Source organism: Chinchilla lanigera, unplaced genomic scaffold (genome assembly GCF_000276665.1).
Source record: "Chinchilla lanigera isolate Chin_1 unplaced genomic scaffold, ChiLan1.0 scaffold00160, whole genome shotgun sequence".
Classification (NCBI taxonomy): Eukaryota; Metazoa; Chordata; class Mammalia; order Rodentia; family Chinchillidae; genus Chinchilla; species Chinchilla lanigera.
The window spans coordinates 1,741,915-1,757,011 of record NW_004955561.1 but is presented as its reverse complement, the minus strand read 5'-3'; the positions used below and the strand labels follow the sequence as shown (position 1 = coordinate 1,757,011).

Sequence of the window (15,097 nt, the reverse complement as noted above, 5' to 3'; positions counted from 1 at the left end):
GAAGGCATTTGATGGTGTCAGAGTCAACCTTCCAGCTGTGACCTGGCTGCAGTGATGAGGAGGTCAACATAGGGGGCTAGAGGGGTACAAAGGCCTTTGAATTATTCTTACTGCATGTGAGTCGACAGATCTCAAAATTAAAACATGTACATGGTTGTGATTAGTGCTGAATTTGAGATAGAGGTTGATTCCATGTCAGTGGGTAAATTATGTAGTTAAGAAATATACAGAGGAGATTCACATTTATCCGGTATGTTTGCTTAAAAAAGAAAAATCTAGAGCAAATATAGCATAATGTCAAAATTCTATAGAGCAGATTGGGGATGTGCAATGATTATGTGATTCTCGTATTAATGTTTGAAAGGATTCATCATTTCTGAAAGCTTATCTCACTTAGGATGAGCTGGAGGTCTCCTGGCCAGCATGGGGTTAGGCCTGGACTTGCTGAGGCCTCAGGCCAGGCCTGCTGCTGAGTCACCCCTGCCTCTCCCCACAGCCCCCAGAGAAGGAGGGCGCCCTGCCCCGCCAGGTGGGCAACAAGACAGAATGTGGCCTGCTGGGCTTCGTGCTGGACCTGAAGCAGGACTATGAGCCTGTGCGCAGCCAGATGCCGGAGGAGAAGCTGTACAAAGTGTATACCTTCAACTCTGTGCGCAAGTCCATGAGCACGGTCATCAAGATGCCCGACGAGAGTTTCCGCATGTACAGCAAGGGTGCTTCCGAGATCGTGCTCAAGAAGTAGGTGGCTGGCAGGGCACCGGGCAGGGGCTGGGCCAGGTGGGGAGGTGGAAGACTGGGTCCCACAGTGCCCACCATCATCCAGGCTGAGCCAGCCATGCCCCTGGACCATCTTGGCATTAGGAGGCCATATACATCCTCTAGCACCCAGGGGCACCGAGCAGGCCCTGCCTGAGGGCTCAGCTCCAGGGCCACTCACCGGTCTTTGCACTGCATCGTCAGACAGCCATGCAGAGTCCCCTTCCTCCTCCCCGAGCCTCTACCTCCAACCTCACAGCCTCTGCTTCCTCCTCGCTCAATCTCTGCTTCCTCGGAATGCTCCACCATAGCCACACCTAAGACTTCTTTCTCTCTCCCTTAGCATGCAGACGGCTAATGATATTTATTCTACTTATTAACCAGGCTCCTCTAACTCCAGATGCTAGAAATAAGCCTAGAACACTAAACAAGTCACCCCGTTCCCTGTGCCTCCGTTTCCCCACTTGCACATTGCAAGGCTTGGTCAAGATGCAGGGTTCTCAGGCACAGCTGTGCCCTTGGATTCACCAGGGGAGCGTTTCCAAAAACGCTGACTGGGGCAGAGGGTGCAGCTCAGTGGCAGAACACTTGCCTAGCCATGTGTGAAGTCCTGGCTTCCAGCCCAAACACCAAAACAAAAAAATCAGCTCATGGATGTGAATCTAGAGACAACTTGAATTGGAATCTCTAGCCAGAGCTCACATGTGAGTATTTATTAGATATTAAATGGTATTTAGTTTTATTATTATAAAATATTATTCCAGTGTACAAGTAGAGTCAGGAATCCCAAGCCTAGGCTTCCCAGCCTTTGCCAACATCGGCTGTGATGTCGCTCTGGCAGATAGAGCCTGTGACTATGGTACACGACAGTCCTGAGGCTCACAGGAGATGAGCTAGCTGAGCACTGGTTGAGCATGGCAAGTGGCCAGGGTCCCAGGTGGGGACTCTGCGAGCCCTCAGTCAGCCCTTACTTGTGTCCCTCTTCCCTCCCCAGATGCTGCAAAATCCTCAGTGGGGCAGGCGAGCCCCGAGTCTTTCGGCCTCGAGACCGGGATGAGATGGTGAAGAAGGTGATTGAGCCCATGGCCTGCGATGGGCTGCGCACCATCTGTGTGGCCTACCGAGACTTCCCCAACAGCCCCGAGCCCGACTGGGACAACGAGAATGACATCCTCAACGACCTGACATGCATCTGTGTGGTGGGCATTGAGGACCCTGTGCGGCCTGAGGTAGGGAGAGGCTGGTGATCCTGAGCCTCCAGCTCCACCCAGCACAGGGGGCTGTTCACCTCCTTTCATGCATGACACTCATTAAGGCCAGTACAGGCCACATCTGGCTAATGCGAGCACAGAAAGACAGGACTGCCCAGCCAGCCGGTGTTGTTCTGCATGGGACAGTCCTCAAGCTGTCCAGCCAGCAGGGTCTCTGCCCTCTGTCCCCAGGTAACAAGTGTGGGGGCCACCCTGCCATAGAGGTTCCTCACCCCACAGGAACCAAGGGCTCTTGTAGCAAATCTCCAGGCCTAGACAGCAAGTCTCTGCAAAGGATATGCCCAGTCACAAGGACTGCTGTCCTCAGGAGAGCCCAGAGTGTGGAGTCCTTATCACTCTTGCTCCTCTCTCCACATGCCAGTGTACGATCGCATCCCCTGGTCAGCTTGTCTAGTGACACAGCTGGGCCTGTAACAGATGTGCAGGTGCAGAGCTTGAAGTCAACCACAGGCCACATTCTCTAGCAGAAGGGGCATCACCAGGATGGGGGGACAGCACTAACAAATGCTCAGCACACAGTGGGCCTTCCGGTTCCTGTAGCATTGTGTTCAGGGGAGGCTGAGACTGTGCTGAGGCTGGCTAGGTCAGGAGGATGAGGTATGGTGATCCCAGGACTGCCTGGGAAACCAAGGCCATGTGGAGGTGGGCACCTGCAGACTGGGATCTCCAAGGTGCTGTTGTGGGGCTGCTCCCAGAACTACCATAGCTGGTGTCCACACCTGCTGCCTCCAGGGACTGTGAGATCTGGTGCCAGCCCCCTAAGGGTCCTCCTGACCTGCACTAACACCATTCTGTGGGGGCCACTGGCCCTTCCCTATGCCCTCTCGCAGAGCCTCAGTTTCCCCTTTTTTAAAGTAGGAGAGGCTAGCCAGGCATGGAGGTACATGCCTGTAATCCCAGCACTCAGGAAGCTGAGGCAGGAGGATCCCACTATGAGATCCAGACTAGGCCACATAGGAAGAACCTGTCTCAAAAAAACAAAAAAGAAAAAGAAAAAGAGGGAGAAAGGGAGGAAGGAGAGAAGAGAGGACAGGAGAAGAGAGGAGAACAGAAGAGAGGAGAGGAGAGAGGAGAGGACAGGAGAGGAGAGGAGAGAGGAGAGGACAGGAGAGGACAGGAGAGGGCAAGACAGGACAGGAGAGGACAGGAGAGGACAGGAGAGGACAGGAGAGGAGCTGCCTTCCAAACTTCTGGCCCTGCTGCTCTTGGATTTTGCATTCCAAAGAACAAGCACACCAGGAGGTCAGAGATGTGGCCTCTCACACTTTGGCAGCGGAGCTCCAAGTGTAACCTCAGGCATCAGACAGGTCTGGGTTTTGGAGTGCCAGACTTGCCAGCTGTGTGCCACTGACCTGGTTATATAACCCCTCTGGGTTTGTCTTTAGACTTGGGAGGATTATAGTACATACATTTACACAAACACACACACACACACACACACACACACACTGGGATGTTGGGGGGGCGGATCAGGTCACACATGTGAGCAATCAGCAGGGTGTCTGGCATTAGGTAATTTGCCCACAATTGAGGATCCCTTTGCCTCAGGCCCTCCTGAGCCAGCTCATTGCTTCAGATCCGAGGCATCTGGCAGCCCCTAACACAGAGCCTGACCTGCAGATGTGCTTGATAAGTGTTTGTGGAATAAATAAACAAGAATCATTCATTTGAAGCCCTGTCCAACCCTCTGTCACACACACACTCGCAGCACTCACTGGGTCTCATTCAGCCTCCTTATTCCTACCCAGATCCTAAAACAGCAGAGACAACAGTTGCCTGGAGCCTGTATGCACAGTCCTGAAGACCACAGCTCTCTCTGGCAGACAGGCCGCTTATCAGCCTCCCCAGGGGATGCTGCCCATGGCTGTCACTAGCAGACACAGGCCTCACGATGCCACGTTACCTTCTTGCTGAAAGTTGCTGGGTCCCAAGGCTCCTAGCTCATTGCCTTGCCTAGGAATGTCCCTGAGGTGGGGTAGAAAAATTTGATCACAGGTGCTTTTTTGGTCATGACCACAATAAGATGAAACATACTTTATGTCATGACTCCAGTCAACATACACAATTAAAAAAATAAAGAAAGAAAAAAAAAAAAAAAGAAAAAAAAACGTACACACTTAACCCACTTTCCTTTGCTTTTTGAATGTAGTTATCACCCACTAAACTGATTTCACGGTCATTCAAGGAGTCCAACTCGAGATTAGAGCTGCTGATCACATCCGTATGCTGTCCCAAATCCCCAGTCTGCAGGTGAAGCCGAACAGGGACATATACCCACATCTTCTCCCCATAAGTAGCCAAGCACAGCCAGGTTAGATCAGGCTCTCCACCTCCCCACCCCAGGGACCTCCCGAGTGCCACGTGAGGACAGCACAGGCATTTTTCAGAAGAGAGGTCTGCATGCAGCAGCCCCCAGCGTTCTCTGTGGCCTACATGGTCCTCCAAAAAGGTGACTGCAGACAGAGACTCTGGGAAGGGGTCTGGTTACAAGCTCCAGTTCACCACCAACAAGCCACATCTCCTCACAGCTCTTCCATCTTCTCATCTGCAAAACGGGTCCCTCAGCTCCCTTCCAGGTTCTGACTCTTAGGGAGGCAGCTGATGGACAAGGCTACCCCCATCTTAGTTCACACTGCCCTCGCTGGTGTCCGTGGAGAGAAGTCACAACCAGAATTAAAGTGACTCATAGAGACCGCAGCAGAGTCGGAGACCTGGGCTCTACCTCTGCCCTTCCCTCCACTCCCTCACGGTGGCCTCAGTTTCTCCACCTGAGAAATGAAAGAGTTGGGCCACCAGTGGTCACAGTTGTGGCCACAGTGAGCTGTGGGTCAGCTCCCTGAGGGTCCACAAGCTCAGGTGGACGTGGCACGGAGGAGACTCTAGAGAGGCTTTGCATTTGTCTGCCCCTCCGATGGGTAAATTGTGCATGTGGAGCCACATTCGGAAAGCTCAGGAGCACAGACCTTGTGGAGTCACCCTGCTTTCTCTACCCTGGCTCCCACCTGAGCAGTAAGGCAGCCTGAGGAGCAGAGCCTGGACTCGAGGAGCACCCCATGCAGTCACAGAGGAGAGCCATCGCCAGAAACAACAGTTTAAAAGCCTTTATTTAATGAAAACAGGAAGCACATATTTGCTGGCTGTTTTTCCTCAGTGAAAAATATCTAGGATAATTTTAGTGAAGGAAGCCATGTTTCAAAAGAGGTAGTAGGGATTTTATTAGTAGAAAGCATATTTCCAGCACACCAGTGCCCCAAGGGCTGGAGCCTTAACCCTGCCTGAGTCCTCGGTGCCCTGGGCAGCTGATGAGTGTAAGCGTGAGCAGAAAGGACACACTCCCCACAGGGTCCGCGCACAAGGAGCAAGGGAGGAAGGCAGCACGGACACAGTGGGCGGGCAGTCTGCTCTCCGCTACTTGAGCAAGATGCCTGAGACGGTCCTCTGTAACAAGGACAGGACTGCTTAGCAAGTCCAAGGCTGGCTGGCCCCGTGGCTTTGGGGCCTTCGCAGCACATCCTGACCAAGGTGAGAGAGCAAAGCAGTCAGTTCACTGCTCATCACCCCCACCCCCGCCCAAGCAGAAGAGAGAGATCAGCCCCGCCCATTTTAGGACCTGCCCCGCACACCGCGAGACCTGCCTCCCAAAGGTTCCACCCCCTCACCACCAGGGAGCTGGGTATGGAGCCTCCAGTGCTGGGGCCTTTGGGGCCCTCAAGACCCCAACTGCCACGGATCCTCAAGATCTGAGGCCCAGTGGACAGCCCTGTTGCACTTGTGAGAGGAAAGGCTTCGTGGGCTGTCAGAGCCAGATCAGGAAGGACTGGCAGCCCGTCTTAGGTGTGGTTCACAGAACCCTCCCACCCTTGCTGTGAGTGGATGTCATCGCCTCCCCATTACAGAAGAGGAAACTGAGGCTGGTGAACAGGTGCCAGCTCAGCCTTTTGGTCCCAAGCCCTCTACCCCATGGCAGGGAGAGGAAAGCGAGGTCCACACGTTGGCCAGCCTTCCTCATGGTGCTGGGTGCTGGGAGAAGCCTGGAAGGGGCCAGTGTCACTCCCAGAAACAATCCTGAAAGCAGGGCTCCCCCATCGATCCCAACAGGACCCCCAGGCCCTTCACATCCACAGCCTTCTTTGCTTGTACACCTTGCGGGTGGCTCTGCAGCCAGGCCTGCTCTGTGCTCATTTGTGTGGCCCCAGCCCTGGCAGAGCCTCCATGGCTTATGGAACAGAACTGGCATAGATATTCCCTCCTCCAGGAAGCATTCCCTGATTCCTTCTGCCCATACACTTCTTTATAAAGTAACAGTGTCTTCCTCTGTGCTCCTAGAGCCTTTTATCAGGCTTGTACCAAAGACCCAAAGACCCAGCTTGCGCTCAGGACCGGGCCATATCTTGAGAGAGTTCAGGCTTTACCTTCTCTCAGCAGGCAGCCGCACAGCAGGGCGGACAATGGAGTGAGCCGCCAGTTGGCCCATTGCTATGCCGTGCAGGAGGAGGGGTTGTTGGGTTGAGCCCGCAAGCTTGAGAGTCTAACCTGCTTTTTTCTTTCTGTACAACTGAATTTTCTGCCCTTGACATGTTCTCTCCTACTCAGAGATGTTTTGCAGCAAATATAGCCTTATTATTTTATTATTTGTCACTGCCCATGGGTACGAATCACTTGTTCCATTGATCTGTGTTCCCCACAAAGGGCTGCAGCAGCCCCAGGCTAGTTTTCCACATCCTAATTGCTGGGTGAATCCACAGCTCCAGGAAGAGCTACTGGGGAGGAGGGGTGGTGGGCATTGCCACCTTCTGATTGGGTGAGCTGGCTCTAATCTGACTTCATTGGCCCAGACATAAGTCTGTCACTACAGTTGTGCAAGCAGGATGCAGCCCATACTTGTCCTATTTTACATGAAGCAGAGTCATGTGTAATTATTCTAAGCCAATATCGCAGTCTATAAATAAAATGTCCCCAAATGCAAATGCCCCCCCAAAACCTGAAACTACACAGGCTTATGGAGTTTGTGAATGAAACCAGCCAAGTTTAAGTGTAGTTATCAAGTACTGGGCACTCTGGCTGGGGCCAGATCTAAGGGCTGCTTCTTAGGATCTTTTGGAAGTTAGGGTAGCTCTGTCTCAGGGTAGACTGTCATGTTCAGCAGGTGCCAGCTGCCTGGGGCTTTGTGCTGAGGAGAATTCTGAGGCCCCACCAGGTCTAACCAGGGATGCTGTGACAGATTAACAACACCTGCCCGGGTGCAGGAGGGGAGGCGTTGCTCGGCACCATATGTGGTTACCTGGTCCCCGGCCCGCAGCTGCCCGGGAGAGGTGCTCGCTCCACTTCCACGAGGGGAAAGTCTACCCAAAGTGGTGCCCTCCCCCATAACTCCTGTCCTCCTGTTCAGGTCCCTGAAGCCATCCGCAAGTGCCAGCGGGCAGGCATTACAGTTCGCATGGTCACTGGTGACAATATCAACACAGCCCGGGCCATCGCCATCAAGTGTGGCATCATCCACCCAGGGGAGGACTTCCTGTGCCTGGAGGGCAAAGAGTTCAACCGGAGGATCCGCAATGAGAAGGGGGAGGTGTGTGGCCAGGGTGAAGGGTCCCCAAGGGACACACTGGGGACAGGAGCTGGGAGGCATGGGCACTGCATGCTTGTACAGGAGCCACCCCAGGTGCCGCTGACAGCCCAGTGCCTCTGGCTGGGGCCCCTGCCGTCCCTGAGCCTCGGTTTCTCTCTCCAACCCCACCAACCCACTATCTACTCCATCCCTCTCCAGATTGAGCAGGAGCGAATTGACAAGATCTGGCCAAAGCTGCGAGTACTGGCTCGCTCTTCCCCCACGGATAAGCACACTCTGGTCAAAGGTAAGCCAAGGTCTGTGGGCAGCGCTGAGGCCCATGCAGGCAAGAACCACCTGGATTGCAGCATCTTTGCAGGAGGGAAGATCCCTGCCTGGCATTCCCCACACCAGGGAGCCTGGCATTCCCCGCACCTGGGAGCCTGGCATTCCCCGCACCTGGGAGCCTGGCATTCCCCACACCAGGGAGCCTGGCATTCCCCGCACCTGGGAGCCTGGCATTCCCCGCACCTGGGAGCGTTCCTCACCATCCCACCTCTCCTGCACCACTGCCTCCTCTAGGAAGCAGTGGGACTGGATCATCTAGGGTCTCAAACTCATGGCTCAAGGCCCAAGTGGGGCCCACAGATGTGCTCTATATGGCCACTATAGTGCCTTTCTATGCTGATTTTTTAATTTTAATTTTTATTAGTCCATGTTTGCAGGACACAGTGACTGCATATATCATGCGGAGTTGTTCTGTGTCCATAACACACCTCAATTCTTTCTCATCCCTTCCCCTCCTGCCATCTCTTGGTCCCCTTCTTATGCTGAACTGAGTGGTTTGTATAGACCTTGCTCTCTCCTGCCTGGTAACCTGTGCTCAGCCCACCCACTTATTCTTGTAACCCCTGAGCTTGGGAGTTTGAGGCCCTTGGTCAGCTTCACCTTTGAGGACCCCATCAGCATCTGTGACCAGCACCTTGGGAAGGGGTAGCCCTGGAGAACAGCCCGAGCAGGAAGGCCCAACCCTTCTCCCTCAACTTCTCTTCCAGAGAGGGACACGGACCCTTGCTAAGCCAGGCAGCAGCTGTGGGCCACTTTCAGGGTCACACAGCCCCAGTGTGTTAGTCAGATTTTTCTTGCCATAACAAAATACCTGACCAAGTCAGCCTAAAGGAGGAAAGGTTTATTTTGGCTTAATGGCTTCAGAAGCTTCAGGCCAGGTCACCTGACAGCACTGCTTCTGAGTCCGTGGCCACACAGAACATCGTGGCAGGGACTTGTGGTGCAGCAGGAGCTCGCCTCTTGGAGGACAGGCCAAGAGAAGGAAGTGCCTGACAGAAAGGCTGGAGACCAGAGAGTGCCCCCGAGCTCACGTCCCAGGATCCAGTCCTTCAACAAGGCCGCAGCACCCCTGGCTCCTCTCAGCACCACCGTCAGGGTCCAACCTTATCCATGGGTCACTCGACCCAGTCACCTCCCAAACCTGCCAGCAGCAAGCTGCCAACACACAAGCCTTTGTGGGGGGGCATATAATATTCACACCATAACACCTGGCTTATGGCCTGCTTTGCTACTGACCTGCTCTGTGGTCGTGGCAAGTCCCTCCACTCTGGGACTCAGTTTCCCCATTTTTCTGCCTGAAATTATCCCTAGGTGTCTTGAATTTCTGTCTCAAAGGTGTTGCCCAGGACATTAATAGAGGTAGATTGAGTCTAGGGACAGAAATACAGAACTTAGAGCCATAGATACGGAGCATCCTTACCTCTTATTCATTCACCCATTCCCTCCTCTATTCACTTATTCTCCAAGGAACTGTTTATTGAGGACCTACTGTGTGCCAGACTCTACCATAGCCAGGCACAGTCCTTCCCTCTGGAATCCACAGTGCAGTTTCCACGCAGCAGATGTGGACAGGGCAGCAGAGTCCCTGCAGAGTGAAAGGCTGAGTGGTGGCTGTGAAGGACAAGCTGGGTCTTCAACAGCTTCTGACTCCACAGAGGGAGTCAGGCCCAGGCCCGCAGGCAGGCCGGGCTGCGGGCAGGAAGGGAAAGCACTGCAGAGCTCAGAGTGGCCAGGCCTCCTGGGAGAGCAAAGTGGGAGGAGAAGCCTGGGGAGCCCTTGGCCACGAGCCAACTAACGACCCGACCTGCACTGTGCTGTTAGCCCAGAGCAGGCCTATGTGAGGGACAGGGGAGGAGCACTGTGCAGACAGCTAGCCCTGCTTTGGCGAGGGACCATCAGGATTGCCCGGTGTGACTGCTGCCGCCTGGACTTGGTGGTGGCAGGGCCGGCAGTCTGCAGGGCTGCGGGCATTTGCAGGTGGAGAAGCTCAGCTCAGGAGGGATACCTCGATTCCTGGGCCTTCAGGGTTTGGAAGCCTGCGCGCTGAATGCTGTGTGGCTCCCAGATAGCCAGGTGGATGACGCTGCGAAGAGGCAGGTCTGAGGAGAAGGTAGGACTGGCTGAGCCAGGGCCTCTGACACCAAGTGGAGCTGTCCAGACAGCTGCCACCAAGTCAGAGAGAGAGGCCGGGGGCTATGACATTGGCAGGAGCAGCTGGGCTCCCACCTGAGTGGTGGTGGAGGCTGAGACCCCATCCGAGGAAACCAAAGAGGGTGGCCAAGGAGCAGGGCAGTCTGGGGTGAGGGGTGCAGGAAGGGTGCCTGTGAGCACAGTGGGAACCTAGGCTGAGCAGCTGGAGGATGGGACACAGAGGGAGGCACAGGGGAGCCCCTGTGGCTCTGCAGGGCTGAAGGGCAGGAGAGGGCAGGGTGGTGAAGAGCTTCCTCCCAGCTCTCTGCTCTACTGGGAGCAGTTGGAGACTGTGAGAAGTCTGAGCCAGCCCAGGAGCCACAGAGAAAACCCCATCTCCCTCACCTAAGGAGCCAGTGCTTCTCAGGGGACCAATGAGGACAAAAGCCCTGCAAGCCCAGTGGATGGGACCCAGGCCAGCCGCTGGCAGGGTGAGAGCAGCTCAGAGTCATCCCTGAGCCACCAAGGTGTGGAAATGGGCCTAGGCTAGGGGTGCTTTAGAGGGGATGGGGCCCCAGGGTGAGGAGGCAGGCACTGGCACCGGCACCTACGAGGGGTGGGCAGGGGTCCTCAAGGCAACAGAAGGGCCTAAGCTACAGATGGGTAAAGGAGTGCATCAACCAGGAGGAGCAGCAGAGACAGGGCAGCCAGGTGTAACGGGGGTCAGCACAAAGCCTGCTCAGGGAGGGCCTCAGAGCGCACATGCTCCCCAAAGCCAGGGAGGATGGAGAAAGTGACCCAGGGGGCTGGGGCCAGGGCCAGGCCCAGGGCTGTGGGGAGCAGGCCAGGAAGGGGAATTCTACAGGCACAGACTGGGACCAAGGGCAAGGCAGGATTTCTGTGGGGTTCTGGAGCCACAAAACGCAGGCTCTGGTGAGGCACTGACCTGTGAAAGCAGAAGGATATGTCAAGGCTGACACCCAAACTTCTGTCCTGCCCAGGGACACCCCTGCCTAAGAAGCCACTTCATGGGGGGTCCTGCCATCTGCTCTGTTCCTGGTCTCACTAGGGGCTAGGACCACATGTCACCGCTCATGCTGGTCTTGTGGAGTATTTTATAAGGATGCATGTCTGGAGAGAAGTCAGGATAGAGCCATGGGGCTGCGGTTACCCTCAGATAGCGTGGCCATGAAGGAGCAGATGGTGAAGCTGGCAGACCCCTCAGAGCCCCAGAGAGGCCATGGCGTCTTGAAACAGGCAGAAGAGATGAGGGACAGTGTTTCTGGCTGCAGTGGCCACCAGCGTGGCTAAGAGCTACAGGAACAAAGACAGAGAGGTGGGCAGGGCCCTGGCCATAGGGGCCTGATGGCTGGCACAGGTGCCCAGCATGCCCTATGTGCCAGGAAGAGCCATGATGGTAGAGGCTGGTGGAACAGGGGTCAGAGAGGCAGCCGTTCCACTGGTGAACGCTGGCCTGGGCTTGCCATTCCTTGGCCTGGGAGCCCTGAGCACATCCACCCCCAACAGGCATCATCGACAGCACACACACCGAGCAGCGGCAGGTGGTGGCCGTGACCGGGGATGGGACCAATGATGGGCCTGCACTCAAGAAGGCTGATGTGGGCTTCGCCATGGTAGGAGCAGCTCAAGGGGCCTGGGTGGCATCTGGGAGGAGCTCGTAGACAAGGGCTTGGGGGGGCTTACAGCACCTGCAGTTCACACTTGGCCCACCCACCATCGTTTGTGTGTGTCCACGGCTGTCAGACTTCAGCCTGGCCCTGGGGGTCTTCCTGGAAGGGTGCAGTGTGCCCTGCTCCCAACAGCCTTGTGCTGACAGGCACAGGCAAGTCATAGGGAGCAGGGGAGAAGAAAAGGGGCCAGGGCAGGGCTCCAGCCTTGGGGGCCGGGGGCTGTGTGTATGTTCCCTAGTGTGGCCTGGCCATGCTGGTCTCCAAGGCAAGGGTGAGGGTGGAGCTGGAAAGGTATAGGGTCACGGACAGCAGTATAGAACCCCTCACTGCCCCCCCAGCCACCCCTCAGATTCCTGTCCCTGTCTCCACAGGGCATTGCAGGCACTGATGTGGCCAAAGAGGCCTCAGACATCATACTCACAGACGACAACTTCAGTAGCATCGTGAAGGCTGTGATGTGGGGCCGCAATGTCTATGACAGCATCTCCAAGTTCCTGCAGTTCCAGCTGACCGTCAATGTGGTAGCTGTGATAGTGGCCTTCACGGGCGCCTGCATCACACAGGTGGGTCCTTGGGGGTGCAGCAAAGGCTGGGGCAGGGTGAACCCTAGGGCACCTGGGGACAGCACTGCCAGGGCAGGAAGCTGCACTGCAGAGCTTGATGCAGGCACCAGCACAGCAGGGGTAAGCAGGGGCTGTCAGGCCTCTTGCCCCATCTGCCTGACCCTGGTTCCAGCCTGGCCATGGCTCCAGGAGGTAAGAGAGCAGGGCCATGGCAGCAGAGGGGCAGAGGACAGAGAGCCAGCAGTGGCCCTGGGAGCCTCAGTTCTCCAGGGAGTATGCAGGCAAAGCCTGGTGGGGACAAGGGGCATTAAGGCTCTGGCCCTCCAGATCACCAGCTCTGCCACAGGGCTGGGAAGACCCGTGGCCAACAGGACCTGGACTCCTACAACCTCGATGCTTCCTCACTGAGGTGGCATTGAGGTCAGCCCATATTACAGAGGCTCAGAGGACAAAACGGCCCCACCCACCAATCAGTCCTCGAGCTGCCTCATACTGGAGGTGCCTGAGGTCTGACCCTGCCAGCAGCCACCAGGATAGACCATGCTCACAGGAGTCCCCTGACCTAAGCCCCAAAAGTGTGGGGCTCTGGGAACATTGTTCCTCTGTGGCATCTTGAACTATGAGGGTGCCCAGTCCCAAGGGCCAGTAGGGTGGGTTGGGGTGTGAGAGGGAGCAGCTGGGGCTCCCCCTCTGCCTGGCCAAGGGCCCTCTCCTCTCAGCTGTAGATGAGGGCTCCCTCTAGTGGCATCTCAGGGACACTGCCATAGTGGCAGCAGCTCAGGAGGCAGCTGTCTGCTGGGGAGACACAGCTGAAGAGGACTAGCAGTTCACCAAGCTCTTTGACAGACGGAGGGAGGGAGATGGTGGCCAGCCCCTCAGACATAGGCAGTGAGGTGACTGAAGGGAAAGAGGAAGCCCCAGGGTGCAGCCTTCCTGCCAGGCCCCAGATGGGGGTGGAGGAGGGGCTGTGACGCCGACTAGGAGGTGGATAGGCATGAGACAGGCGCCGGGCCACAGGTGGGCATGTGTGGTCAACCGGTGAGCACACAGTGCCACCAGATGAGTGAGCTGAAGCCCCCGGAGAGGTCGGGCGTCACCGCAGCTGCAGCAGGCCTGTCTCCTCCCCATTCCCAAATAAACATAGAGGACATGGCCAGTGGGGAGAAAGGCAGGTTTTACCTAAAGCCATTGTCGAGGAGGTGGAGGGGCTCCTGTCAGCACCGGTCACCCTACACCCTATCCAGGCACTCAGAGTCCTTTACAGCAAGGGAGGGAGGGGAGAGGAGTACAGAAGACAACCGCGGACTCCACATTCAGTTCACCCTTCCAACCCTTCCTGCTCCCTCCCTCTCTTCCCGGTGGAAGCAGAACTTGGACCTCCCACACATTTGTCCATCACCTGGAGAGGAGCTAGAGGCCCTCCCTGATGAAGTCTGGAGAAGCCGCTTACATCTAAAAGGAAACAAATCCTAACTTAGTCTCACCGGCCCTGCCAGTGATAGTTACGCATGATTGCTGGAGCACACATACAGTCAGACACTTTTTCACAGTGACCAGTAAGAGCTGGAGGAGAGACTTGGGCAGGCCCTAGCCTCTGCCAGGAGGGAAGAGCAGAAGCGCCAAGGGTGCCACTAGGTTCAGGGGAGCAGATGCCACCACAGGTGACATGCCCCCCCCCGCATTCCCCAGGACTCCCCTCTGAAGGCCGTGCAGATGCTCTGGGTGAACCTCATCATGGACACTTTCGCCTCCCTGGCACTGGCTACGGAGCCGCCCACGGAGACTCTGCTGCTGCGGAAGCCGTATGGCCGCAACAAGCCCCTCATCTCGAGGACCATGATGAAGAACATCCTGGGCCACGCCGTCTACCAGCTCACCCTCATCTTCACGCTGCTCTTTGTTGGTGAGCCCCATCCCCACAGCCTCCCAGGCACCTGTGGCCCAGCCCTGCTCCTGGACTCACACTCACCTTCCTATCTGCTATGGGGAAACCAGGGAGAAGCAGGCTGTTCAGAGTCCCACTCAGAGCCTGAGTGCAGCCAGGCCCCGTCTCAGGCTGGGGAGCCCCGAAGCCAAGGGGAGCCCTTAGTGCCAAACGCACACTGCGAAGGCAGCGTCCATGCTGACCACTGCACCCCATAGTCCGCAGGAGCCCAGGCTCTGGAGGAAGTAGCCGCCCTTCTCCTGCTTGGACCCCCTCTGTCAGCCTCACCCTCGGGGAGCAGTCCTGCCCATTTCCTAGGGTTCCTTTCAGGCTGGGTCTTCAGGTCTCCCGGCCACACGACCATCACAGTAACAAGCATCTGAGGTAATTAACTTAGAAAGAGGAACTTGACTTTAACTCAGTTCTCACTACTCCGTCTCAGGGCTGGAAGTGATGTAGAGGGGAGTGCTGGGGTTCCACAGTCTCTTCAAGGGCCCCTCTCCTGACGACCTAAGAACTCCCACCCATCTCCACCACCTGTAGGCAGCACCACAGGCTAGGGGCCGGGCTGGTGACACAGAGACCTTTGGGGGCACTTCTGCAAACCATAGTGGCCCTTCGTGGGCATTTCTGTCTTCCAAGTCCAGGTGTGTTTGCCAATCTGGGGTCACTTTTCCTTCCCCCTCACAGTACTAGGGATTGAATCCAGAGAAAACTGAGTTACATCCCCAGCCCTTTTTATTTTTTTTATTTTGAGACAGGGACTCCCTAAGCTGCTGGCTGGCCTCAAACTTGCAACTCTCCTGCCTCAGCCTCCAGAGTAGCTGGGATTACAGGCATGTGCACCATGCACCGGCAAATCTTTA

General features: G+C 56.1%; 1 protein-coding gene across 2 annotated transcripts in view; it reads left to right on the top strand.

The window, feature by feature from the left end:
- Positions 1-15,097, top strand: part of Atp2b2 (ATPase, Ca++ transporting, plasma membrane 2) — a 123,973-nt gene that overhangs the window by 94,896 nt on the left and 13,980 nt on the right. For both annotated transcript variants that reach the window (XM_005413071.1, XM_005413077.1), the window contains exons 14-20: positions 497-738; positions 1,751-1,985; positions 7,417-7,596; positions 7,795-7,882; positions 11,581-11,687; positions 12,116-12,307; positions 13,997-14,210. In XM_005413071.1, the coding sequence (XP_005413128.1) occupies positions 497-738; positions 1,751-1,985; positions 7,417-7,596; positions 7,795-7,882; positions 11,581-11,687; positions 12,116-12,307; positions 13,997-14,210 (1,258 nt within the window). The remainder of the gene's footprint in view (positions 1-496; positions 739-1,750; positions 1,986-7,416; positions 7,597-7,794; positions 7,883-11,580; positions 11,688-12,115; positions 12,308-13,996; positions 14,211-15,097) is intronic.